General features: G+C 53.9%; 1 protein-coding gene and 1 long non-coding RNA gene across 2 annotated transcripts; both read right to left on the bottom strand.

Moving 5' to 3' along the window:
* Positions 1-228: 228 nt before the first annotated feature.
* Positions 229-20918, bottom strand: LOC122690616 (translation initiation factor IF-2-like). The gene is made up of 6 exons (XM_043897497.1): positions 20805-20918; positions 15856-15905; positions 15019-15069; positions 14704-14825; positions 13831-14595; positions 229-396 (listed from the first exon to the last, which is right to left on the bottom strand). Exons 1-6 carry the CDS (start codon positions 20916-20918, stop codon positions 269-271), a joined length of 1230 nt encoding a protein of 409 aa, XP_043753432.1. The 3' UTR covers positions 229-268.
* Positions 20919-23935: 3017 nt separating this feature from the next.
* On the bottom strand, positions 23936-27411 carry LOC122689674. The gene is made up of 3 exons (XR_006339882.1): positions 27354-27411; positions 24258-24517; positions 23936-23991 (listed from the first exon to the last, which is right to left on the bottom strand). It is a non-coding gene; the product is annotated as an uncharacterized LOC122689674 (long non-coding RNA).
* Positions 27412-27933: the final 522 nt, after the last annotated feature.

Here is a 27933-nt window from a genome sequence, read left to right as displayed (position 1 = left end):
CACCCCGACCCCCAGGAGCAGAGGGTGGATGGAGGTTGTAGATGCCGGCATGGCCCCCGTGTCCCCGGAGAAGATTGACACCGGCTCGGGGGTCCTGACCACCTCCTGATGGCTTTGGCAAGGCGGGTGATGGGGAGATGGGCTGGACCCTCGCAGGGGGTGCCGCCCCCCGCCCTGCACCCCCCACGGTGGGCAGGAATGGCATGCCGGTTTGCAGAGGAGGGCCCATCGCCGGACCCGCGGGCATTGGATCTTGCTTCCGGCCACATCAGAGTCGCGGCCACGCCCGTGGTCCACGCCCGGGGAATCTGCTCACGGCATCTTGACTGCTACTTGGAGGACAGGAAGAACGGAAGAGTCCAGGGCGACCAGGGTTTCTGCATCCCTTCGGGGGCCCTAAAGGGGTTGTGAAGAGAAAAGAAAGAAAAGAAAAGAAAAGTGAAGTCGCTCAGTTGTGTCCACCTCTTTGTGACCCCATGGACTGTAGCCCACCAGGCTTCTCCTCCATCCATGAGACTTTCCAGGCAAGAGTACCCGAGTGAGTTGCCAGTCCCTTCTCCAGGGGATCTTCCCAACAAGCGCGAGGCGAAGGCTTCCCTGGTGGCTTAGCGGGAAAGAGGCCGCCTGCCGATGCAGGAGACACGGGTTCAATCCCCGGGTGATGGAACCAACTAACATCTAACATGCGCCCCACCTAACATCTGACACAGCCAGACACATTTGTTTTTTACAATGATAAAATATATAAAAAGGAAGAAAGAAGACAGGATGCTCAGCTTCTTACTGATGCTTAGGCGGAGAATTCTAAGTGTGTGTACCTAACTATGGAATTTCAAAATATAACTCTAGTAAATCACATATGTCTGGATATTGTACATGTATGGATATTACATACGTGATGGCTAGGCAATTCTAAGTGCATGTACATAACTATAGAATTTTAAAATATAGCTTTAGTAAGTTACATATCTATGTACATTACATGGAAGGTACGTATATGCCTATAAAATTGTTACTTCATAAAGTCTATGTGTGTGTGCGACTCTGTAGCCCTCCAGGCTCCTCCATCCATGGGATTCTCCAGGCTAGGATACTGGAGTGGGTTGCCATCTCCTTCTCCAGGGGATCTTCCTGACCCCGGGATCGGATCCACATCTCCTGTCTCCTCTGTCTCCTGCATTGGCAGATGAGTTCTTTACCACTGTGCCACCTGGGAAACCCAAAGAATATAGATGCTTTCATAAGCTAAGCTAAGTCACTTCAGTCGTGTCCGACTCTGTGCGACCCCATAGACGGCAGCCCACCAGGCTCCCCCGTCCCTGGGATTCTCCAGGCAAGAACACTGGAGTGGGTTGCCATTTCCTTCTCCAATGCATGAAAGTGAAAAGTGAAGTCGCTCAGTCGTGCCCAACTCTTAGCGACCCCTATGAACTGCAGCCCACCAGGCTCCTTGGTCCATGGGATTTTTCAGGCAAGAGTTCTGGAGTGGGGTGCCATTGCCTTCTATAAATGTTGTGCATTAAATAATAGAAACACATACCTCTATTACTATGTAAATGGACATGTTCATTTTTGTATACCTACACACACATGAATATATATATATATCTCTGTTGAAATGATACTACTTCAATATAGAGATCAGGTCAAATACATTATTTCAATTGACTTCATCATTACCATTTTAGTTTCTTTTTCATGCGGCTACCAGACAAATGTTTCTCTTGGCACACCAATGTTTCTCTTCCACATTTATTGATACAATTGGTATGTGGGCCTGTGTAAGCGTAAGATGTGCAGAATAAAGATCTTATTTGCATACATCATGAAACAAGGGCCACACGTTTAGTCAACATCCATCATCTCATTATACAGACAAAATTAAAGAAACAAATGTCTTTCTTGGGAAGAGAATTCTCAGCATTTCCTCTTAACGGCCTTCGTATACGTCATATTATAATCTTTATCATGCTTGCATAAAATCCTTAGTACTCATTTATTTTTCAACGTATTTAGTTTCAACTGCTTTATTTTTCAACCGGAAGTCTGTACCTTACCGGCTGCCAGAAAATTGCAAACCACTTAGGTGTTTCCTCTCTACAGCCCTGTTCTAGATCCTGTAAGCATTTTTCCAGGGAGAAAAAAATGCAGAAATGGGGTGCCAGGCACCCCAGCAACCCTCTGTGTGTGTGTGTGTGTATGTACCGACCGTCTCCCCAGCCGTCTCCAGAGAACCCCTCTTTGTCCTTGAGACCTCGGGCAAGGGTCCCCGAGAAGGCTCCCCAGCCCCACACAGCAGTCCCACTTGCGTCGCTGTCTGAGTGTCCGTGTGTCCTTAGCACAGAGCGGGTGGAACCTGTCCATCACATGTTCCCTGGCTCTGTGCCCAGATGTCTGATCCAGCACGGACCAGACTGTCTCTTCATGCAATCACCTTGCCATCCTCCCCATCCAAGGGTTTACACTCAGAGCCAGTACCAGCCACGGCTGGTAAAGACTGCAGCCCCCGCGGGGCCGTGAGGGAGCCCGGGGAATTTGTCTTCGCTGAGCACTATGGGCTGACCTCTCAGGTTGCATGCGTGCTTGGGTCTCTGTGCGACCCTTGGGAGCCCACCAGTCTCGTTTCTGTCCATGGGGATTCTCCAGGCAAGAAGACTGGCGTGGATTTGCCATTTCTTTTTCCAGGGGATCTTCCAGACCCAGGGATCAAACCTGCGTCTTCTGCACTGGCAGGCAGTTGCTTTACCGTCTGCTTCTACTTGGAAAGCTTGGGCTGAATTAAATCTTCTCCAGAATTCAGACGTTGAAACCCTCACCCAAGGACCTCGGGATGGGGCTGTGTTTGCAGACGGTCCTTAAAGAGAGAATGAAGGTGAAATGAGGTCACTAGGCTGGGTCCTGATCCCGCAGGACTGGGGTCCTCATAAAGAAGAGGAGATGGGGAGACAGATGCACAAACAGGGATGATCACATGAGGACTTGGGGAAGAGATGGCCATCTACACGCCCAGGAGCGAGGCCTCAGGAGGAGACGGCCCTGCCCACACCTGGGTCTCAGACTCCAGCCTCAGAATGTCATTGTTCAGTCGCTCAGTTGTGTCCGACTCTTCGACCCCGTGGACTGCATCACGCCAGGCCTCCCTGTCCATCACCCACTCCCGGAGTTTACCCAAACTCATGTGCATCGAGTCGCTGATGCCATCCAACTGTCTCATCCTCTGTCGTCCCCTTCTCCTCCCGCCCTCAATCCTTTCCAGCATCAGGGTCTTTTCCAATGAGTCAGCTCTTCGCATCAGGTGGCCCAAGTATTGGAGTTTCAGCTTCAGCATCAGTCCTCCCAGGGAGTATTCAGGACTGATCTTTTAGGATGGACTGGTTCAGAACCACGGTCGTGGAGGGAGCTGGTGAAAATTCACTGATGCTACAGGCCTGATGGAGGGGAGTGGATGAAGTCAGAGAGAGCGAGAGAGAGACAGGGAGAGATAGAGACAGACACACACTGAGTGTGTTCCAGGACCGGGTCGGGGCCCGTCTCCGCCCTGCGGCCCCGTGGTGTCCGCCTGCCGTCCAGCGTGAACACGAGCCTCAGGGAACCTGGAGGATGCGGTCGGCCCGGGTCCCGGCCCCACGGGCAGGGGGTGGTGTCAGCTCCCGACTCCTTGGCCGCTGCCTCCAGAAGGGACCCTGGAGACGGGAGGCAGTGAAGGGTCTGCCGCCCGGGAGAGGACGCGGGGGCTTCGGGTCAGTCGGAGGCATCGCAGGGCTCCTCCCACGAAGAAGGCAGCGGCGATGAGGCCTGATGCCGCTGTGCACCCCGGAGCTCGGAGAGACAAGCGGGCACCCGTCAAGCAGACCCGGGAGGAGCGGTCATCAGCGCTCCCACCAACGCATTCACCTCATTGCCAGAAGACGCCTTGGGGGCGGCCGGCCTCCAGGACCGTAAGGGGCCACATTGCTCCCTGCTCCCCCAGCGGCAGCACTACTTAATTCAGCTTTGGCAAGGAGGCTTGCCTATCAGTCGCAATCAGACACTCCCCCATTGACAACCCTGTAAGGCCAGCTTCCCTTGTGGCTCTGACACTAAAGAATCCGGCCTGCAGGGCAAGAGACGTGGGTTCGATCCCTGGGTCAGGAAGATCCCCTGGAGGAGGAGGGCACGGCACCCCACTCCAGTGTTCTTGCCTGGAGAATCTCATGGACAGAGGATCCTGGAGGGCTGCAGTCCATGGGGTCACAGAGAGTCAGACATGACTTAGCAATTGGGCAATCACACACATTCACTGCAAAGACAGATGCTGAAGCTGAAACTACAATCCTTTGGCCACCTGATGTGAAGCGCTTACACACGGGAAAAGACCCTGACGCTGGGAAAGACTGAAGGCGGGAGGAGAAGGGGACGGTAGAGGATGAGATGGTTGGATGGCATCACCGACTCGATGGCCATGGGTTTGGGTGGACTCCGGGAGCTGGTGATGGGCAGGGAGGCCTGGCGTGCTGCGGTCCGCGGGGTCGCAGAGAGTCAGACACAAGTGAGCGGTTGGACGACAGCTGCTCAGAAGCCGTCGTTCTGGGACTTTGCGCTGGCGATGGAAGCTGACATCCTGGTTTCCAGGCCAACACCGGGCCTCCCCTGGCGGGACCTCATTCTCTTACAGGGAGGAGGGCGGCTGGGCGCGCCAAAGAGGACGGGCAAATATAGGCCCTGAAACAGGTCACCCAGCTCTGGCAGCAAGCGGCCGCTCTTTATAGCTCAGCGGACTAAATAAAGCCCTGAGCGCTCAACAAGAGACAGAGGGGAGATTTTCGTTCCAGGAGAGGAATAATTGTTTCCTAAATAGAATTCCTTTGTCTTTTTTTTTCTTTTTTAAAGAAAGAAACAGGTCTTTCTTGGTGACTCAAGACAGTAAAGAATCTGCCTGCCAATGCAGGAGACCCATGTTTGATCCCTGGATTGGGAAGATTCCCCCTGGAGAAGCAAGTGGCTACCCACTCCAGGATTCTTGCCTGGAGAATCCCATGGACAGAGGAGCCTGGTGGGCTGCAGTCCGTGGGGTTGCAAAGAGTTGGACAGGAACTCAGAGATTTTCTCTCTAGAAACATTTGAAGGAAAAAAAGAAAAAGACGACAAAGAACAAAATGAACTTCAGACAGAGTAAAACTTTAGGATGTTTGTTCCTTAAAAAAAAAAAAAAACAGTGAAATTTTACTTTTCACAAGCAGACGGATCCCAGACTCTTTCCAACCTGCCTGAAGAAGTCGCAGGAAATTTCAAAAAGTAAGTCAATAAAGGGATTTCCCTGGTGGTGCAGTGGTTAAGACCTTGTCTTCCAATGCAGGGTATGTGGATTTGATCCCTGGTCGGGGAAGAAAGATCCCACGTGCCTTGCAATGTGGCCACATTTTTTTTTTAAGGTAATAAAAACAAAAAAAAACAAAGAAGGCTTAAGGACAGTCGGTTCTTCGATGAGGCGACACACGTCTCTCAAAATCGCGGTGCTGGGCAAACCACGGTGCTGATAAAAATCAAAGGATTTCAGGGGATCGCAAGATGATCAGGTTACCTCGAGTGGTAACACTTGAGGGCTTTGTCACGCACTCATCAAAAAACAAGGACAACAAAAGAGATAGAGAGAGAGGGAGAGGCAAGAATGGAATTCTCGCCCGGGGAACCCCACGGACAGAGAAGCCTGGCGGGCTACAGTCCACGGGGCCGCAAAGAGTCAGACGTGACTGCGGCGACTTAGCATGCACGCACGTATTTATAACTGAGTCATTCTGCCGTATGCCTGAAACTACTATAACACCGTGAAGAAACTATATTTCAGTAAAAATCGTAAGAGAGCGTAAGGTGTGACATGGCAAGCTGGTCGGACTGTCCTGAACGGGTAGACTCAAGGGTGCATCTGACCTGTGATAAATGTTATCACCCTATCCCAGCCAAGGACACCCCGGGCGGCTGGTCAACCTATGACTTCCACCATCATCACATTCACGCAAACACCATCACCTACTGGCGTGCTCAGACGTCTAAGGAATCACAGGGAGGCGAATGGGGGGGTGGGACAGGGCTCCATCTGGTCCCATGGAGACTGAGACCCAGGTGACCTTCCTCAGCCACTGCTGGCCAGGGCCGGCTGCCCTTCAGATTCCCGGGGACCACGTACCTGGACTCACCACGCAGAGGAAAACCCAACAACACATCCCAGGGATTTGTAAGCATTTGTAAGGAGCACGTGAACCCACCTTAAGCCTACAGGAGATGCTTGTCCCTGCTCTCAGCCCCTAAAAAAGCCACCTGGTGGTGGGGAGGTAATTCCCAGGTGGTCTAAGTGGTTAATCCGCCGGTGGCTCAGACGGTAAAGCGTCTGCCTGCAACGCGGGAGACCTGGGTTCGAGCCCTGGCTGGGGAGGATTCCCTGGAGGAGGAAGTGGCAGCCCACTCCAGTATTCTTGCCTGGAGGACCCCATGGATGGAGAATCCTGGGGAAGGTACAGTCCATGGGGTCGCCAAGAGTCAAACACAACTGAGCGACTTCACTTTCTTTTCTAAGTGGTTAGGAATATGAGCGCAGATGCAGGGGCCATGGGTTCGATCTCTGGTCCGGGGAGATCCCACATCAGTTCAGTTCAGCCGCTCAGTCGTATCCGGCTCTTTGCGACCCCGTGGACTGCAGCACGCCAGGCTTCCCTGTCCATCACCAACTCCCCGGAGCTTGCCCACACTCACGCCCATCGAGTCGGTGATGCCGTCCAACCACCTCATCCTCTATCGCACCCAAGATCCCATAGGCCCCGGACGCACTAAGGCCATGCTCCAAAACCACCAGGCCTGCGTTCTGGACTCCAGACGCGCCAGCCAGAGAAGCCACCGCAATGAAAAGTCCAAACATTCCAACTCAAGAGAGTAGCCCCCGATCGCCGCAATTAGACAAAGCGTGGGCTCAGCCATGAAGACCCGGGGCAGCCAGAAATAAGTGAATACATTCATTAAAAAGAAAAAAAATTTTCAACTGGGGAGGGGAGGTGTGAATGCAGCGTTGAGAACCACCAGTGTACCGGACTTCTCCACACACACGTCTGACCCCTCGCCCCACCAGCGGAGAAGGCTCCTGTCTGCCTTGTGCTATTTTGGGCGTCGTTACGGAATTGCCTCCGAGGGCCCGCCCAGCCCTCACCTTCTGCTCTTGCTATTTTGAGCTAAAAGCCACATTTGCGAAATTGGCTTCCAGAGTCATTTGCCTGGCTTGGCTCTGGAAGAAAGCTGAGCTTTTCTCCAAAAGTCCCGGTCGTGGGCGGGGAGTCGAGGGCAGGCTGGACATTGCTGGAAAGAACAGTGGCGGGTCCACGTCTGGCGAATCAGGGTGGGGACAGGGGTTTTGGGGGAAGAGGCAGCCCTCCCAGTGAGAAACGGGGGTGGGGTGTAGACCCCGTGTGGCCAGAAGGTCAAGTTTAAGTTCCATTTGGAGTGCACAGACTCAGCCTGTGTTGGCGTTGGAGGTGGCGGGGAGGGGGTGGATGTGACTTATGGGAACATGGGCTTTTAGAGACAAATTGATTTCAAAGGCACAGAAGGGGTCTAGAACATTCCACGCATGCTAAGATGGTTCAGTTGTGTTCAACTCTGTGTGAGCCCGTGGACTGTAGCCCGCCAGGCTCTTCTGTCCATGGGATTCTCCAGGCAAGGATACTGGAGTGGGTTGCCATGTCCTCCTCCAGGGGATCTTCCCAACTCAGGGACTGAACCCGGGTCTCCCGCATTGCAGGTGGATTGTTTACCATCCAAGCCACTAGGGGAGTGCCTGGACATTCCATGAGGCTGCGTACCTCTTTGAATGAACTGTCTTATCCCTGTGTACACAGCCCAGCATCCAAGCTTGGACTTTCTGCTTCAGCTGCTGACTCGGGGCCCCAGCAGCCACACGGCCCACCACCCCTGACTAGAACTTAGGACTCTCCACTGCACCTTCCAGATTCCATTTCACTCTGCAATCGCGATGTAGCCTGACATGCGGCGAATACGGCATCTTGAAACTAACGGGTGAGGTGCTCAATCTTCGTCACTCAGTCGTATCCGACTCCTTGCGACCCCATGAACCGCAGCACGCCAGGCCTCCCTGTCCATCACCAACTCCCGGAGTTTACTCAAACTCATGTCCATCGGGTCGGTGATGCCATCGAACCATCTCATCCTCTGTCGTCCCCTTCTCCTCCCGCCTTCAATCTTCCCCAGCATCAGGGTCTTTTCCAAGGAGTCAGTTCTTCACATCAGGTGGCCAAAGGATTGGAGCTTCAGCTTCAGCATCAGTCCTCCCCATGAAAATTCAGGACTGATTTCCTTTAAGACTGAGTATCCTCATTACCTGTCAAATATTACATCTTGGTGCCCACGTCTTTCAGAAGCATCTGCAACTCAGACCACTTTAAGGGTGAACATCTGTGAAGCGAAGCAAAAATGGGAACCACAGCTACGGTACGAGGCATCGTGGTGGTTTGACAAACATTCTCTGCCTCCTTTTTTTTTTTTAAAGCTGAAAATAGCTTGAGGATTAACAATCAGATTCCGTACCCGATTCTTTCCTGCCCCGGAGTCACTTATCTGGAATTGTGACATGTTTACTTCTCCCACAGACTGTAGCTTTTCAGGGATACGGCGAGGCGTGGGAGGGAGGCTGGTGTATAGACCAGCTCACAGGGTATGAAACCCCTGAACCCAAAATTTTTAGCTGAGCACCGCCCCCCACCCCCCCACGCTGGGTCACACATCCTGAGCAAAGAGAACTGCCCAGAAAAAAAAGAAGAAAACGGCTAAAGAGCTGAGCACAACTTAGCTCATGAAACGAACACGTCTAGCCACTTCTGGGCCTGTCTGCTCTCAAGCTGCTTGAGTGGAAGTGTGAGGAAGCTCTTTCTTTTAATTAAAGATTTATTTATTTTTATATTTGGCAGCTTCAGAGCCCCGTGGCACATGGAATCTTAGTTCCCTGGTCAGACCCAGGATTGAACGCATGTCCCCTTGCCTTGGCGGGCCAATTCTTCACCTCTGGACCCCCAGGGAAGTCCCAGGAATGTGTTAGATGCTCAGTCAGGTCTGACCCTTTGCGACCCCATGGACTGCAGCCCCGCCAAGCTCCTCTGTCCATGCGATTCTCCAGGCAAGAACACTGGAGTGGGTTGTCCATGCCCTCCTCCTCCAGGGGATCTTCCCGACCCAGGGATCGAACCGCAGTCTCCTGCCTTGTCAAGCAGATTCTTCACCATCTGAGCCTGCGGGGAAGTCCTAGAAAGTCCTTTCTTCTCTGATTGACAAACAGCCTCCTTATACATGTCATCAACATTCCCTGCTTCAAGGTTCTGCAGGCTCCGGTTCTCTGTTTTCTGTGACGCTGATCTGCAGACTCCCGGAGCTCACTTCCATCGACTAACTGATCTTTGAAAGAAGCTGAGATTTCTCTTTGCCTCTCTGGAGACCCTCCAGTTTGAGGAACGTGGGGGAGAAGCTGCAGGTGGGAAGGCTGGAGGTGTCTTTACACAGTCTCTGGTGGATCAAAACCGTTAAGAATCTTGTCCGCAGTGCGGGAAAGCTGGGTTCGATCCCTGGGTCGGGAAGACACCCTGAACAAGGAAACGGCAACCCACTGCTGTATTCTTGCCAGGAGAATCCCAAGGACAGAGGAGCCTGGCGGGGCTACAGTCCATGGGGTCACAGAGAGTCGGACACGACCTAAGATAGTAAACAACAGCACCTGGAAATATCCATTAAGCAGTTAATTTGTAGTGTATCCAAAAAGAAAAAAGAAAAAGAAAAACCTTAACAGAACATTATTCTTAAACCATAAGGAAGAGGTGAAGATAGAAACACAATTTAAAACTGTTTTGAATAGAAATGCAACCAATACGGGTTTTGGCTTTTTTTAAACAACAAAAACATTTTGTATTGGGGTATAGCCGATTAACAATGCCATGATGGTTTCAGGCAGACAGCAAAGGCACTCAGCCATACATATACACGCATCCTTTCTCCCCCAAACTCCCCTCCCACCCAGGCTGCCACGTGACGTTGAGCAGAGTTCCCCGTGCTGGCCAGCAGGTCTTTGCTGGTTCTCCATGTTAAATCCAGCAGTGTGTCCATGTCCATCCCAGACTCCCTGACTATCCCTTCCTCCATCCTTCCCCCTGGTGACCATCAGGTTATTACAGAGTATTGAGCAGAGTTCCCTGAGCTGTCCAGCAGGTCCTTGCTGGTTCTCCATGGTAAACACAGCAGTGTGTCCATGTCCATCCCAGACTCCCTGACTATCCCTTCCTCCATCCTTCCCCCTGGTGACCATCAGGTTATTACAGAGTATTGAGTAGAGTTCCCTGGGCTGTCCAGCAGGTCCTTGCTGGTTCTCCATGTGAAATACAGTCGTGTGTCCTTGTCCATCCCAGACTCCCTGACGATCCCTCCCATAAGTTCGTTCTCTAAGTCTGTGAGTCTCTTTCTGCTTTGCAAATAAGTTCGTGTGCATCATTTCCTTTCAGATTCTGCATGTGAGGATGTCACGGGATATGTCTCCTTCTCTGTGTCACTTCCTTCACTCAGGAGATAGCTTTTGTTTACAAACACAGGTGAGCGTGCAGGCAGGTCCGCGGGGATGAGAGCTTGGAGACTTGCTGACGGATCTTGCTTTCCTTGTGATCTTAGGAAAGTTACGTAACCATTTTCTTTTTAGCCTGTTTTTTTTTTTTTTCCTTCTGTTCTGTATAATTGAGATAATCATTGGACTCATGTTGCTGTCAGGAGCATAAAACGCGATGTAAATACTAATCCTTTTTCACTGTCTGGAACTTTGTAACACGCTCTCGGGGACTATTGGATGCAAGTGTTATTTATAGGAATCCACATTCTTTTATTTTTTTTTTCTCTCTTTCTGGCAAGCACTCTGCATTCCTTGCCCACCCCGTAGAAAGTTCAGAAGGTGGCAGGGCACCTTGTCACACTCTCTCCCCAGCCCTTGCGGACCAGCGGCCCCGGGTGGGCTTGTGATTCGTCTGTCTGGACCCCCGGAGAACGATCCTTGGCGGAAGCTGTGTTTTCTTTAGACACATTAGAGCCACAGGGTCCCCAAGGCTCCAGACTTCCCCCTCCAGGTCTCAGGGCTTCTATGGAGAAGGGATGGAGGGGTGGACAGATATACTGAAGGATGTCGCAGGGGACGGGTCTCCAGAGCGGGCCCCTCTCCAGCCAGCCGGACTCTGTCCTTCGCCAGGGACTCCTCGGAACTTCCCGGCCCCGTGACCTTGGGCAGCAAACCACCTTGCTTTCTGTACCTGAAATGGGGCTCTTGGCAGTGATCCCGAAGCCCATTTGGGAAGGTCTTCTGTAGATCAGAGAGGCCACTGTGAACATGAGGGCCAGGGTTTCATTTTGTCTAAAGTGCAAGGCTTCTACGCTGGTCTATGATGATTATTATTTGAAAGGGAGAGGTGTCTATATACTGTGACAATTCCCATCTGACAGCAAGAGCACTTATTTTATCAGGGGTAGCGTGGCTTTACCAAAGCATGTTAGTTTCTGCTGCACCACAAACGGAATGAGCTCTATCCCTCTGCATAAACCCCCTTCCTCTCTGACCTCCCTTTCACCCACTGAGCCCCCACCAGGCAGCTGGCTTTATACCCGCCAGCCCGTCTGAATCCTGCGCTTCTGCCCTGATTTTTGCCGTGACCCGCTCTGCAGACACTCGGGGACGGCCATGCAGGAGAAACACGTCTCCCGGGTCGTGGAGATGACATGCAGGTGGACGGGAAGGCCTCTCTGGGAAACGGAAGGGACAGCCATCGGCTGGTATTGAAATGGCCCGAGAGGAAAAGAACCCACAGGGAGGCCAGATGGGAATGGGGCCCCGGGGCTCCAGGGTACATGCGTGTCCATGGGGACCGACCCTCCACCGGCAGGAAAACTCCAAGAGGATGGTCGTGGTTACATAATTTGGGCTCTTTTTCCCCATCGGCTGTGTTTTCCTACCAGAAAGGGGGGTCCCACGAGGAATACCCCTCCATCCCAGCATCCTTCTCCAGGCTCATCTAAGATTCAGGCATCTAAAGCTTTTTTTTTTTAGATTTAGATTTAGATTTTAGAATTTAGGCATCTGAACGACGTTTAGATGTTGGAGTGTCTCTGTTTGTCCCCACTGCGGCCTCCTACAGAGCATGTGTGTGTTATCATTTGAGCCGCGTGCTGTGTGTGAGACGCGGACGTGTGAGGGCCTTTTTCTGATGATGATGGGGGAGGGGGTGGGGGGGTGGGGACAGTTTTTCAAGGTATCCGGACACCTTTTCATCCTGCTTCTGCCCGGCTCATGTCACCTGATACCTAGAGCATGGGGGGAGCTTCAGAAACTGACAAGCCGCTTCAAATATTTACATGGTGCTTCAGAAATTCACACGTATTAGCCTGGTCTGTTTAGAGTCAGTCCCAGGCTTTCCTTCTTGAACTGGGGAGGTGGTGGGGGGTGCAGGGGAAGGAGCTGGGGTCTCGGGAAGCTGGGGCAGGCCCTCTAGGGGTGTAGGAGACACAGTGACATCTTAGGAGACAGGTTCCCCCAGCCAGCTCCACGGAACGCCTTCAGGACGCCTTTACAAGGGGTGTGTGTGTGTGTATGTGTGTGTTTGGGGAGGGGAGGCTGGGTTTCCTGGGATCTTTCTTGATTCCCCCGGGCCCCCCCCCCGCCAAACCAACAGTGTTTTTGTTCATTTAAAAATGGGTCTCCCTTCCTCTCCCTCCTGGGGCCCAGACACTGGATCTTGGCGGATACACAGCGCAAAAACCGCAGAGCGCCAGTCGCTGGACTGGGGTGACACCGATTTTAATCACAGGAGAAAACCCAGAAGACCCAGGAGACAGCGCAGAACACAGCGCTGATCGACCCAGACCAGACGCTCTGGCTCCCCTCGGGGGAGTTTCTCCAACCATTCCTGCGGAGCAGGAGACAGTGTTTGCCGGTTCGGTCTCCGTAACCCTCTGGGGGGGCTGGAAACGGCTTAGTGGGAGCGAACACGGCGGAGCGCGAACCGCACACGGCAGGGCTGGTCGAGGGTCGAGGCGGCTCGCACATGACCGCCGGTACCCAAAACATCTCCCCCCGCACCCCGCCGCCTCCACCGCCCCCATGAGTGCCCTGATTACCCCAGGAAGACGACCTAGCTATCTGCGGATGCATAAATTGGCAGCCTATTTCAGCTGGGTGTTTTTGCTCACACGTTCTTTCTGTAGAAGAACGCTCCGGAGGGATGCTTTTTTTTTTTTTTGGAATGTTCTTGCTAACAAGATCTTTATTTAAGTCACAAACTTGCTCCCGGAGCACTGGTGTGGGGCAAAGCTTTCCCTTCTCTGCGTCTCCTCTGGTGGAGTGGGGGGGGGGGGGGGGACGCGGGGAGGAAGCCCCCTGCCAGCGGGTTGGCACCCCCCCCCCACCTTGGGAGTGCCGGGGAACGCGAGGAGGGCGCACGGGGCGCTCTCGACCGGTTTTCCCGCGAGCCACGGGCTGGGGTGGGGGGGAACCCCGGGCCGCTGCGCATGGGGTGACCGATGGCCAGAGTGCCCAGCCTCTCGGAGGGACCCAAGGCGCCCCAGGCGGGCGCGGGCCCCCCAGAGCGTTCCCCCCCTAGCGCCTCCAGCTGGCCGGCGAGGCCCGGGGAGCAGCGCCCCACCGGGGCCGGTCCCGCGCCTGGCTCCCGCGCCCTGCGCGAAGTTGTGGCTCCTCTCCGTAACCCCCCCCAACAACACCTCCGCCGCCACCACCCCCCGCCCCCGGCTGGCCCCGGAGGGCGGCCGCCCGAGCGCGCTCACCCGCTCCGTCCGGTCCGTCGTGAAGGTCACGGGCAGGGGGCGCGGGCGGCGGGGCGCGGGGCCGGGGTGGCGGGGCGCCCCGGCCGGCCCCGCGGCCCCCATGCCGGACGCCCGGGCGCCCTTCAGCGCGGCGGGGCGCGGGGCCCGCGGCTCTCAGATGCCGTGGTCGCAGTCCACATCGCGGCAGATGTACCAGAGGATCACGTAGAGGATGAGCAGGATGGCGAAGATGAAGAGCGCCACCAGGATGGCCTTGGTGACGGGCGAGATGAACGACTGCATGGCCCCGGCGGGGCGCGCGGGCGGGGGGCGCGCGGGGCGCGGCGCTCACGACCCCCGAGCGCGCCCGGAGCCCCGCGCCGGCCCCGCGCCGCATCCGCAATGCTCCGTGCCGGGGCTCCCGGCGCGGGGGGGCGGACGGCGGCAGCGAGGCAGGGCCCCCGCCGCTCGGCCGCGGCTGTTCCCGGGGCGGCTGCGCGTGGGGAGACCCCCACCCCCCCAGCGCCCACCCCGGGCTCGGTCCTGCGCTCACCGCGCCCGGCGGCCACGGGGCTGGGCGGGCGCCGCGGCCATGGATGGGCGAGGACGCGGACGGCCGCGAGGAGGCGGCGCGCCCCGGCAAGTCCCCGCAAAGTTGGGCGGCGGCGGCGGCGAGGCGGCGGCGGCGGCGGCGGGCGCGCACTGACAGGTGGATGGAAGCCCGGCCCCTCGCGGGGCGCAGCGCGCGGCCGTGCGGGGCGCGCGGGGGCGCGCGCGGAGGAGGGGCTGCGGAGCGGGGTGGGGGGCGGTCGGGGGGCGACGCCCGCCGCGTCCCTCGCCCCCGCGCGCGCCCGCGCGCGCCCCTGGCTCCTGTGCGCCCCGGTCACCTCTCACTGGCGGTCTCAGCCTTGGCGACCTCCCGCTTCTGGCCTCTCCGCAGCGGGGGTGGCGTTGTGGGGGGGAGCACCCGCCGCAGACCCGGAGACGCGGAGCCGCGTCCCCCTAATCTCAACCCCCTGCCCCGGCACACGCGCACCCGCGCGCCCCTTGCGCCTGAGCGCCCTGGTCTCCTGGCGCTGTCTCAGCCTTGGCGCTCTCCCCATCCTGCGTCTCCGCGTGGCCTCCCCCCGCTCCCGTCCTTCCTTCTGTCTTTCCCCACCTCTCCGCGTGACCCCTCCCTCCTTAATTCTCTGTGTCCCCAGCCTCTACCTCTCCACCGGGCCCCCTGCCCCATCCGACGCCCACAGCTGGTGCCCTGAGCTGTAATGACCCCGGGATGTAGGATTCAGGATTGCGGGGGTCAGCTGGTGGAGAAAGACCATGCCCCTTCCTCCTCTTTTCCCGCCTGTGGTTGAACTGGGGTGGGGGGCTTTGGGTTCAACCAGAGCGTCCTTACACAGAGGGTGGTGGGGTGGGGCGCGCCCCGCACGGGCTGCAGCGCTGGGAACAGCAGGTGGGTTTTGCGCTGCCCGCCCGGCGGGAAACCTCCGTCCATAGACGTGTGTCTCCCACCCTCCTGGACTCGCCGTGTGAGGAACCGGATACTGTCCCAAACACACACACACACACACCCCTTTCCTTCGACCTTTAGGCCACATGGGGCAGACCAAGGGAAACGAGAATTCGCTAAGGTGGGAGGAGAAGGGGAGGACAGAGGATGAGATGGTTGGGTGGCATCACCGACTCCATGGACCTGAGTTTGAGTAAACTCCGGGACGTGGTGATGGACAGGGAGGCCTGGCGTGCTGCGGTCCATGGGGTCACAAAGAGGCAGACATGACTGAAGCGACAGGGCAGCGTGGCCTCCAGGGTCCGGCGGGCAGGACGCAGGACCTCTCCGGGAGCAGTGCCGCCTGTGATGAGAACTGAGTGGGCATGCAGGCGGGACGCATGCGGTGACTGCCGGGCGAGGCTCCGGTCTGCTGTGAACCCAGGTCAGGGAAGACTCAGCGGTGGACTGCAGACAGACCCTGGACCCCTTGCTGAAGCCCCGCCTCCGCCACTGTGGTCCCCGGTCAGGATGGTATAAGGTGGGGCGGAGGGTACCTGCTGGGGCCAAAGAGGAAGCCCTTGGGCGGCCAGGATGTGCCCGTGGTCTGCGAAGGAGGTAGGGGCTGAAGGCGCCTGGACGGGCAGGATTGGCAAGTCGGGGGACGTCTCAGGCTGTCCTGGAGGGAGGAATGCCAAGTAGCTGCATACACAGTCGCCCCCAGGAAGGATCTGGTGAGCAGGAATCTGCTGTCGTTCAGTCGCTCAGTCGTGTCCGACTCTCTGCGCCCCCGTGGACCGCAGCACGGCAGGCCTCCCTGTCCATCACCAACTCCCCCAGCTCGCTCAAGCTCATATCCATCGAGTCGGTGAGGCCATCCGACCGTCACCTGTGTACGTTTGCCTAACAGCTTCTCCTGCCCCCGAGTGTAAAAACCAATCTGGAGATCCTGGCCAGAGCCTCCCTGGAGGGAAACTTGAAGTTTAGAAGGAAGTCGTGGGTGGATGGACATGCCTTCCTCCTGGCTTTGGTGCGATGCTTTTCAAACTGCGGGTTGCCACTGCTGACACGGTCCTGGGTTCGACTGGGTGGATGCCATGGGCATGTTTAAGAAATCTGGTGGGTTATAATAACGGCAGAAGGCACCGCCTGCGGTGAGCGGCAACCTTGGGAGGAGACTCTGATGTGCGTGTGTGTGTGTGCATGTGTGTGCATGCACATGCTGGCTGGTGAAGCAGATTATATGCCGAAAGGGCTAGAGGCTCAGATGGTAAAGAATCCGCCTTCCAATGCAAGAGCCCCAGGTTCACTCCCTGGGTCGGGAAGATCCCCTGGAGGAGGGCATGGCAACCCACTCCAGTACTCTTGGCCTGGAGAATCCCACGGACAGAGGAGCCTAGCGGGCTGCAGTCTATGGGGTCGCAAAGAGTCAGGCCCAACTGACCGGCTAACATGTTCACTTTTTCACCCTCTGGGTGGGGGCGTTGAAAGATGCTGAAATGACTAGCTGAGAAGTTTAGATGCAAAGTTAAGAAAAAAGAATTTCTTTTCTACTGTTATTGAACTATAGTTGATTTACAACATCATGTTCATTTCTGCTGTAGAGAAAAATGATGCAATTATGTGTCTATATGGTTTTTCATATTCCTTCCCATGATGGTTGACCACAGGGTACTGAATATAGTTTCCTTTCCTCTGCAGTAGGACCTTGTTTACGCATGCTAAATTGATTAGTTTGAGCTTCTACTAGTGAAGAACCCGCCTGCCAGTGCAGGAGATGTAACAGATGTGGGTTCAGTCCCTGGGTCGGGAAGATCCCCTGGAGAAGGGACTGGCAACCCACCCCAATATTCTTGCCCGGAGAATCCCATGGACAGAGGAGCCTGGCAGGATACAATCCATGGGGTCGCAAAGAGTCGGACACAACTGAAGTGACTTAGCATGCGTGCATATACTAATTTGCATGTGCGAACTCCAGATCCCCACTACATCCCTCCAAAGGTTCCTGACAAGCAAAGTGATGAGTGGACATCATTTAAGCAACAGGCGCATCCCCTGGGTGGGTTCTCACTGGAGCTGGCGGTAGCATTTGGGAAGTCAGGGGCGAGGACACCCCCAGGGGCTTGGGGCAGGCGGCTGAGACCAGGAAGGGTCCCTCCCCCACCCCGTGATCCAGGGCTCCCAGGAGACCAGCAGAATCAAGCATCCAAATCTCTCCTTCCTGGTCATCTGCCTTCACGTGTCTGAGCAAAAAGCATTTGGCCGTGGTCCAACCAGAGATGCTGTGGATACCCTGGCAAGCCGCTCCGTGTCTACGTGGGCTTGTGGAACAAGTGTCTGTGTCTGTGTCTCTCTAAACAGGCTGCAGGTCTTCGGGGTGGCGGAGGGGGGCGGGTGTAATCCTAGAGCAAGCTGGAAGCCATCCAGCAATTCATAATACAAGACAGAGCATCCTTCTTGGGAGTTTTTGGATGCTGTCTTTCTCTGGCTTGACTCAACTGCCTGAATGATTTCAACACTCACTGCCTCCCCCTCGTCATCCCTTAGAATGCCCGAATGTGCATTTTCATCACAGGGAGCTTGCCCGAACGCGTCCCCTCTCCCCCTGACCACGTCTGTCTCCTGTGGACGATGATGGATCTGGGGGCCCCGTCCCCTGGAGCTGCGTGTGAAGTCACCAGTGTTCAACAGCCTTGAAACTTGGTCAGGGGCCCCGTTCCTGGATTCCAGAATTCTGGCTCAGAAAAGCCGGTCTGAAAAACGGTCAGTTTGCGGTCTGGGTCTGTGGCTGCAGGTTGCGTGAGTTTTTCAGCGTGTTTTTGTCTTCGGGTGATGTTGAAGTTCGCGTCGGTATCCACCTTGATATCCTCCTCTCTGATTATAGGTTGAGCCTACACGTTGGTCTACGCAAAAACAGAATTGCTCATTTGGGGGGGCCAAAAAAAAGATAAAGCAAATGGTAAAAACCAAGACGAACCAGTGAACTAAAACGGGAAGTTTCCATAGTAGCGAGATGTCACCTTAGGACCGGGCTGGCATTTCGTCTTTTCAGCACGTGGTTTCTGGCTTTGCTTTCTCAGCTTTCTTATCTTTGGGGCTGTTCAGTCGCTCAGCTGTGTCTGACCCTTTCGACCCCGTGGACTGCAGCACGCCGGGCTTCTCTGTCCTTCACCATCTCCCGGAGTTTGCTCAGATTCATGTCCATCGAGTCGGTGATGCCATCCAACCATCTCATCCTCTGTCGTCCCCTTCTCCTCCTGCCCTCAATTTTTCCCAGCATCAGGATCTTTTCCAATGAGGCAGTTCTTCAAATCAGGTGGCCAAAGTATTGGAGCTTCAGCTTCAGTCCTTCCCGTGAATATTCAGGGTTGATTTGCTCTAGGATCGCCTGGTTCTTATCTTTAGAGTGTGCGTTTTTCTAATTTGTCCAGATCCTTTCAAAGTTTCATATGCGTCAGCTTAGTGGAAAATAGCTAAGGTTTCCTTGTGGATGATCCTAATAAATTTAAACTAATATTTTACATGTACTGAATTTCTGGGCTTGCCTGGTGGCTCAGACGGTCAAGTATCCGCCTGCAATGCGGAGACCTGGGTGGGGAAGATCCCCTGGAGGAGGGCATGGCAACCCACTCCAGTCTTCTTGCTTGGAGAATCCCCATGGACAGAGGAGCCTGACAGGCTACAGTCCATGGGGTCACAAAAAGTCACGCCCAGACACGACTGGGCGACTAATCACATGGCAGACTGCATTTCTGTCTGTGAACAGAAGCACTGATATTAACAGGCTTGCATGTAAAGGTCAGAAGCTGTGGTCTGCCTGCCTCTTAGAAGGGGGTCGCTTTACAAGGAAACATTGCTGACATTCCTGGGATAACTTCTTTGTTCCAAAAGACAGGCGCGCGTTCACCTCAGCGCTTTGGAAAGATGATCATCACGCAATAAAGTAACAAACACGGCTTTCAGGAGGAGTTGAGACTCTTGCACTTTTAAAAACCTTTGTGGCAACAACTATCAGTGGGTGACAAGACTACAGAAATCGCAGGAAAAGGAACATTGTATTTTTGAATGGTTCGGTTTATAAGTCTCTACTAAAAAAAAATAAATAAAAGTTGATCAGGTGGATGAAAAATTTCACCTATTCCGTGAACTCTTTCCGTGGACTCTTTGATAAGTGGCTTGCAGACCTGAGGCTTCCAATTAACGTTTGAAACCCTCCTCAGCTAGGAGATGCTGAAAACCGAGTTCAATCTGTATTTATGCCCTTTGTGTAGAAGTGGAAGTCCTTGCTCCCTGCATGGTGGCGCTTGATAAAAACTGATGGTCTTGGTACTTCCCTGCCTGTCCAGGGGTGAAGACTTTGTCTTCCGATGCAGGGCATGCAGGTTCGATCCCTGGTCTGGGAGGCGGAAACAGACGGGACCCTCCACCCTCATCCCAGGGTAAAGCATTTGGAGACCCACGGCCTGTGGATATTAACTCCAAGATGAGACCAGCAGAACAATTAAGGCAGGAGGCTGGGCCCCGGCCAGGTGACTTATTTCTCCTTCCCTTAAGTCAGGAGACTCCCCTATGACCACATGTCCACAGAAAAGGCTTCTTGGAGGTCAATGGGGAGTGATGAAAAATTAATGCCAGGCTACCCACAGGCCTCGTTGGTAAAATCAGCTTGGCTAAGAGATGGTCTGAGGACGCACGGGGGGATCTTGGTGGGGGTGGTTTAGTTGCTCAGGCGTTTCTGACTCTCTGCGACCCCGTGGAATGTAGCCCACCAGGCTCCTCTGTCCATGGGATTCTCCAGGGCAGATTTCTGGGGTGGGTGGCCATGCCCTCCTCCAGGGGATCTTCCCCACCCAGGGATGCCACATCTCTTGCATCTCTTGCATTGCAGATGGATTCTTCGCCACTGCACTACCAGTGGCGTGTACATGTTAATCCCAGACTCTTAATGTATACCTCCTCCACTTTGCCGCTTTCCATGTCTGGGGGTCTATTTCAGATATTTTGTTGTTTAATTGACCTCTGACTTTGTGAGACATCCGCCTCCCAGGGTTTGGCTCAGGCTGGCTTTTGACAGCCTGGCTAGATTTCCTTTGGGGACAGCAGTGGTCCTGGGAGGATGGTTGTGTCAGGTTATGAATCTTACAGGAAATCAGTCCTGAATATTCACTGGAAGGAGGGATACTGAAGCTGAAACTCCAATCCGTTGGCCACCTGATGGGAAGCGCTGACTCCTTGGAAAAGACCCCGATGGTGGGAAAGATTGAGGGCGGGAAGAGAAGGGGACGACAGAGGAGGAGATGGCTGGATGGCCTCACCGACTCCATGTATGTGAGTTTGAGCAAAGTCCGGGAGTTGGTGATGGACAGGGAGGCCTCGCGTGCTGCGGTCCATGGGGTCGCAAAGAGTCGGACACGACCTAGGACTGAACCACAATGACGCGGTCTTATGGCACCACCTAATGGTCACGTGCGGCATTGCACGTCCCTCCTGGTCCGTTTCCACCCACAGTGTCGTCCAAAGCCTGGTCCAGCCCCGGGGTCCACGTGATGACCTGGCCCTGGGATGCTAGGCATTCGCCATCCTGGGAGCCCTGGGAGACTGCAGCGCAGGATGTGCCCATTCTTTTGGGGTTTTTCAGATTGCTCGTCTTGCTATTGTTTAGTAGCTCAGTCGTGTCCGACTCTTTGTGACCCCGTGGAGTGTAGCCCGCCAGGCTCCTCTGTCCATGGGATTCTCCAGGCAAGGATACTGGAGTGGGTAGCTGCTCCCTTCTCCAGGGGATCTTCCAGGACCCAGGGATCGAACCTGCATCTTTCACGTCTCCTGCACTGGGAAGCGGGGGTCTTCACCACTAGCGCCACCTGGGAAGGCCCCCAGTGGCCATGTCCCAGCACACGTCTGGAGAGACTGGCCTCTGGGTTTCCTTGCTTCCCGGTCTTGGCACAGATTTCCAACATCCCACGCACATCACCAGGGATGCTGGCAGCGGGTGGAGGGGACAGGGCTAGTGATGCTCAGACCGCCCACTTTTCAAGTTGTCCGAAAGCAGAGCGTGACCCACATTCTGGAGAGCTTCCCGGGAGTGAGTGTACCATGGTGATTGGCAGAGTCCAGAAGTGGGATTTAAGGGCACTGAAGTTGAAGCGAAACAGGCGCTGATATACAGCAGCTTGGCGGCTCCTTGGAAGATTCAGCTAGGCTTACCGTGTGGCCCAGCAACACCTCTCCTAGCTGCAGACACACAGGAGCTGTGAAAACGTGTCTACATGAAGATGTGTGCACTGGTATGCATGGTGTTCATAGCAGCTGTGTGGGCAACCAACATAAATGTGGAGATAATCCAAGTGTCCATGGATGGTGGATGGATGGTGGATGGATGATGGGTGGGTGGGTGATGGATGGATGGGTGGATGATGGATGGATGGATGATATATGATAGATGGATGGATGGATGGATAGGTGGGTGGATGATGGATGATGGATGGATGATGGATGTATGATGGATGGATGATGGATGATGGATGGATGGATGGATGGATGGATGATGGATGGACGATGGATGGATGGATGGATGGATGATGGATGGATGATGGATGGATGATGGATGATAGATGGATGGATGATGGATAGGTGGATGGATGAGTGGGTGGTTGGATGATGGATGGATGATGGATGGGTGGGTGATGGATGGATGGATGATGAATGGATGGATGGATGGATGATGGATGGATGATGGATGATGGATGGATGGATGATGGATGATAGATGGATGGATGATGGATGGGTGGATGGATGAGTGGGTGGGTGGATGATGGATGGGTGGATAGATGGATGGATGATGTGTGGATGGATGATGGATGGATGATGGATAGATGGATGGCAGATGGATGGATGGGTGGATGAATGAATGGATGATGAATGGATGATGAATGGATGGATGATGGATGGATGTTGGATGGATGGATACATGGATGGATGATGGATGATGTGAGAAGAATGTGGTGGAGCTTTGTCAACAGGACCACTTTAGTCCTACACTGTGTCCTTTGCCTACCTCCAACTGCAGGGTGAAGAGTCTCTGTCTTTATTTCTAGGGTCCCAGGGAGGGAAATGGTGCCCCTATCAAAACCCGGAATGCCTTCAGCCATGCTGGCTGTTGCCTGGATCCGTCTAGGATCGCTGAGGATCGTGCATGTGTTTTCCAGAGTAAGCTTCCCCAAACCCCTAAAAAGCAGGCTTCCCTGGTGGCTCAGTGATAACAAATCCGCCTGCCAATGCAGGAGGCCTGGCTTTGATCCCTGGGTGGGGAAGATGCCCTGGAGAAGGGAATGGCAACCCACTCCAGTATCCTTGCCCGGAGAATCCCACGGACAGAGGAGCCTGTCGGGCTACAGTCCATGGGGTTGCAAAGAGTCCAACAGGACTGAGCGACTCACTTTTCTCTGAGATGCTTCCAAGAGGTGGGCTCCGGAGAGCCGTGTGAATCAGCGATGGGGTCCCCAGAAGAGGTTGGCGGAATCTCAGAACGTTCATGTTCGTGTGCTGTTAAATGTGTAGCTATTCATTTCCCTGCAGCAGGTGTTAGTTGCGGCCCATGGGAACTACATCCCAGACCAGAGCTGGAACCCAGGCGCCCTGCGTTCAGAGCTCGGAGTCTTAGCCCTTGGACCACCAGGAAAGTCCTTATTCTCTGGATATGTGGACAAGAGCAGCCTTCCTTTCCCGGTTTATTGTTTAGCTTTTTGACAATTTTTTTTTTCTCCCCCAGGAAGGTGAATCTCTCCATGACCAGGGCTTTAAATATTTTAATCAGTCAGTGCTCCACACAAGCAGGAGAATCCGAAGGAAAAGGAAAGGTGACTCCCTAATTCGCCCGTGTTCCTGCTAATTACGTTCCTGGGGGAGGCAGACTGAAGCTCTCTTTTCTATTAAACATATAAAGAACCTCTTGACTTCTCATCAAGAGTCGGACATGACTGAGCGACTGGACTGAACTGACTTCTCATTAGCCCCTTGGAAATATCGCGGTGATTTCTCTGGTATTAAAAATGCAAACTTGGAAGACACACGGATGGTCGGGGAGCAGAGAGAGACAGAGGGGAGAGGCTTAGCTTACCTGCGGCCCGGATGGCTGGCTATTGATCGCATTTTATTTTTTAATTCTTCACATCGTACTTTTAACTAAACGCTAAGACTCAGATTCAGCGGTGGCTTCAGGGGCTCTGAAGTGTTTCAGAAAGTTTACTCTCGCCGCTGAAGTATGCAATTGAAACAGGGCACCTCTCTACCAAGGGGTATCTGAAAACCCAAAGAGAGCTTCCCTGTTCCGTTAATGTAGAATTAAATTTTGACACTGACGCTTCAAGTGAGTGGAGAGCGCTGGGTAAAAGACCGCACACTCATTTAAGGGCTTTAAAAATGCTCTTCTAAGAAAAATATTGTGGAACATCACTTATATGTGGAATCTGGGCTTTCCTGATGGCTTAAGGAGAATCCCCTTGCAATGCAGGAGATGTGGGTTCCATCCCTGGGTGGGGAAGATCCCCTGGAAGAAGGCATGGCAACCCACTCCAGTATTCCTGCCTGGAGAATCCCATGGACAGAGGAGCCTGGCGGGCTACAGTCCATGGGGTCGCAGAGAGTCAGACATGACTGAGCGACTTCCGCTTTCACTTCCCCTTTATATGTGGAATCTAAAAATAAATGATACAAATGAATTTACTTGCAAGACACAAAGAGACTCACAGACTTAGAGAAGGAAATTAGGGTTCCTGGAGGAAGGACGGGGAAGGGATAGTCAGGGAGTCTGGGATGGACATGGACACACGGCTGTGTTTAACATGGAGAACCAGCAAGGACCTGCTGGACAGCCCAGGGAACTCTGCTCAATACTCTGTAATATCTTATGGTTCCTGGAGGAAGGATGGGGGAAGGGATAGCCAGGGAGTTTGGGACGGACATGGACACACAGTCTGCAGTGATTGAATTGTCAGGTTGCTCCCAACGAAACCGGAACGCCCTGGGCGGGGCACCCGGGGAGTCTTCTGCTTTCGTGAAGACCAGATAAGACACAGGCACATCTGGGAAGGAGCAGGGCGTGTCTGCGAGGTGCAGCTGAGCGCTCCGCCCGGGTTCCATTCATCTTGCAAACTTGAGAGTGATTTTGAGGGCTCACCCTGGCCGTGGTCTCCCTCAGCGCTGCCTCCGTGATCTGGGGATCTGAAAAAAGGGAAACAAAACCAAACACCAAACTCCTGCCCTGAAATTCTGGTGTATCGGGGGGGGGGGGGGGGGGGGGTCTTGGACAAGCCTTACCACTGGCCAGAGTCTTCACTTTCTCTGCCCACCGAAGCCAAGTGAAAAATACAGAGACAGGGGTTGGAGGAGACAGAAAGGTGGCTTTTATTCTCAACTGGTGGAGAGGGGAACCCAGCCAGTCAACTCAGGCCTCAAGGACTGTTCCCCGCCCCTTGATGTGGAGTCTTGTTAAATCACCTTCGTGTCTTGATTCTTTGTGACCCCCTGGACTGCAGCACGCCGGGCCTCCCTGTCCATCACCAACTCCTAGAGTTTACTCAAACTCATGTCCATCGAGTCGGTGATGCCATCCAACCATCTCACCCTCTGTCATCCCCTTCTCCTCCTGCCCTCAATCTTTCCCAGCATCAGGGTCTTTTCCAAGGAGTCAGCTCTTCGCATCAGGTGGCCAAAGGATTGGAGCTTCAGCATCAGTCCTCCCCGTCAATGTTCAGGACTGATCTTCTTTAGGACGGATGAGGAGTCTAGGGGCTTCCACAAGATGAGGGCTTGCGGTCTGGAGTCCGTGATGAGGAACAAAGCTGATACGACCCTCATATCTTCCTCTTGCATTCTTGCCAATTCAGTCACAAGCTGGCGTCAGTAACCCAGTAATTGACCCTGGCAGTCCGCTGACCCTGCCGCTTCCTTTCTGATGTGTAACTACCAAGGGAAGGGTGTTTTCAGGGTAAACAGCAGATACAGGAAGGATTTAGCACAGAGTCAAAGGAAAACTATATGTGAGGTGTAGCCCGCTGCAGTCAGAGGGCATAAACGGAAACTCAGTTATAAACGTGCAGAGTCAGGAGCAGCTAAGTAACAACAACAGCAAAAAAAAAAAAAAAAAAGAAAATACCCCAAAACTAGAAATGTCCAGGCCTGCTCACTCTTCTCTTTAATTTCTTTCTTCTTAGGAAATGGAAGAAAAAAAAAACAAAGCTCATTCCTTTTTTGTTTTTTCCCCTCCTTTTCACTGCAACAGCCTCTCCATCGCAAGCTCGGGGCTGGGACGTGTGAAACTTGGAAATGAAACTCTTGGCTATACGCAGTGGCCTAAGCTGACTGGCCTAACAGGACTGCCTGCGTGCTCAGTCGGGTCCGACTCTTGTGACCCCGTGGACCGTAGCCCGCCAGGCTCCTCTGTCCATGGGATTCTCCAGGCAAGAATACTGGAGTGGGTGGCCATGCCCTCCTCCCGGGGAGCTTCCCGACCGAGGGATTGAACCCCAGTCTCCTGCCTCCGCAGGCGGATTCTTTTATGGTCTGAGACACCAGGGAAATTAATGAATGCTTCTTCAGTTCAGTTCAGTTCAGCTCAGTCACTCAGTCATGTCCGATTCTTTGCGAACCCATGAACCACAGCACGCCAGGCCTCCCTGTCCATCACCAACTCCCGGGGCTTGCTGAAGCTCACGTCCATCGAGTCGGTGATGCCATCCAACCATCTCATCCTCTGTTGTCCCCTTCTCCTCCCGCCTTCAATCTTTCCCAGCATCAGGGTCTTTTCAAATGAGTCAGGTCTTTGCATCAGATGGCCAAAGGATTGGAATGAATGCTTGTAAGCTACTCCTAATTGCAGAAATAACCTTCCCCACCTTTCATGGCTGGGATCGCCAATGCTGTGGTGGATTGGGTAGACGGGATGCTGCATCTTTTGCTAAACTCCTGAAGCTGAAGCTCCAATACTTCAGCCACCTGATGTGAAGAACTGACTCATTGGAAAAGACGCTGTTGCTGGGAAAGATTGAAGGCGGGAGGAAAAAGGGACGACTGAGGATGAGATGGTTGGATGGCATCACCGACTCCATGGATGTGAGTTTGGGTAAACTCTGGGCATTCATGATGGACAGGGAGGCCTGGAGTGCTGCAGTCCATGGGGTCGCAAAGAGTCGGACATGACTGAGCAACTGAACTGAACTGAAGAGACATTTCTAAGTATGAGGTGAGGAAGGATCAGCAGGTACTTGCTTGACTTTATCTTATAATCTGTAAACAGTACATTGGAATACGTGAGTCCAACACCCCTTTTCCGAAGAAAGACCTGAGAGAGAAGTAGCAATAAGGTCATGATTGCGAGTCATCAATCAGATGAAATAATTCAGTTGAAGCGTATCTCTTTCCAAGACATGGGGACTGGGCAGGTGGTCAGGAAGGAAATACGAAGTGCTTTTAACTTTATATGCAAAACGGTGTTCAGTTCCATGTTGCTTAAAGTAGTTGGGTTTCTGCTGGTCTCTGAATTCTCTCCAGATGGTTCGTGTGGACACTTGCTTGATGAGGCAGCTCGTCGCAGGCGGCGGGGTTTGGAGGGAAGCCTCCCTGGGGTTCCTGTGACGAGGCGGACGATGACTTGAACGGATGGCTTCCCCCTGCTGGCTCCTTCTCTGGGGAGCCTCTTCTCGGAACGAAAGAGCCAGCGCATCTGAGGCTGAGTGTGGCCAGCGGGGCTCTGGCTGCATAGAAAGCCACCCTTTGTCGTGGTGAGGGCGCCCGGACTCCGAGTCTGGAGGTGAGGGCGCCCGGAGTCTGAGTGTGGAGGGACAGACGGAAGCAGGGCTCTGTGACCCTGGGTGTGTGTCTCTGCGTGTGTGCGCGCCCGTGCATGCACGCTTAGCCCTGGGGCTTGCAGGAATCGGGGAAGAGGTGGACAGGGAACCAGCTGATGTTTGGGGGCAATTCCTTCCCCCCCTCAAAAAAAAATTTAGTTCAGGTTGAAAACTGGAGCTTGGAGTCTAAAGTAAACTCAAGTGTTACTCACTCAATCGTGTCTGACTCTCTGCGACCCCATGGACGGCAGCACGCCAGGCCTCCCTGTCCATCACCAGCTCCCGGAGCTTGCTGAAACTCACGTCCATTGAGTCGGTGATGCCATCCAACCATCTCATCCTCTGTCGTCCCCTTCTCCTCCCGCCTTCAATCTTTCCCGGCATCAGGGTCTTTTCCAATGAGTCAGCTCTTCCCACCAGGGCCTATTGTATAATACAGGGAACTCTGCTCAATACTCTGTAATAACCTTATGGTCACCAGGGGGAAGGATGGGGCAAGGGATAGTCAGGGAGTCTGGGATGGACATGGACACACTGCTGTATTTAAAATGGGACACTATCTCAAATTTCATCTTTCGGAAATTCTGCTTGAGTGATAGTTTCCAATTATCCTTAACATGTTCATAAAAAAAAAAAAAAAGCAAATTTACCCATTATAAAAAAACAAACCCACCAAGGAGTCAGAGGATTATTGGATCCTTGAATGGAAATAGCTCCTGTTGGAATGTGATTTTACTCACAAAGACGTTCATTTAGTTGATCCTCAGAAAGATTAGTTAGCTTTTTTTTTTT

The sequence above is a fragment of the Cervus elaphus genome, chromosome X (genome assembly GCF_910594005.1).
Source record: "Cervus elaphus chromosome X, mCerEla1.1, whole genome shotgun sequence".
NCBI lineage: Eukaryota > Metazoa > Chordata > Mammalia > Artiodactyla > Cervidae > Cervus > Cervus elaphus.
Note: the sequence above shows the minus strand (reverse complement) of the source record. Positions and strands in the feature narration are given on the sequence as shown.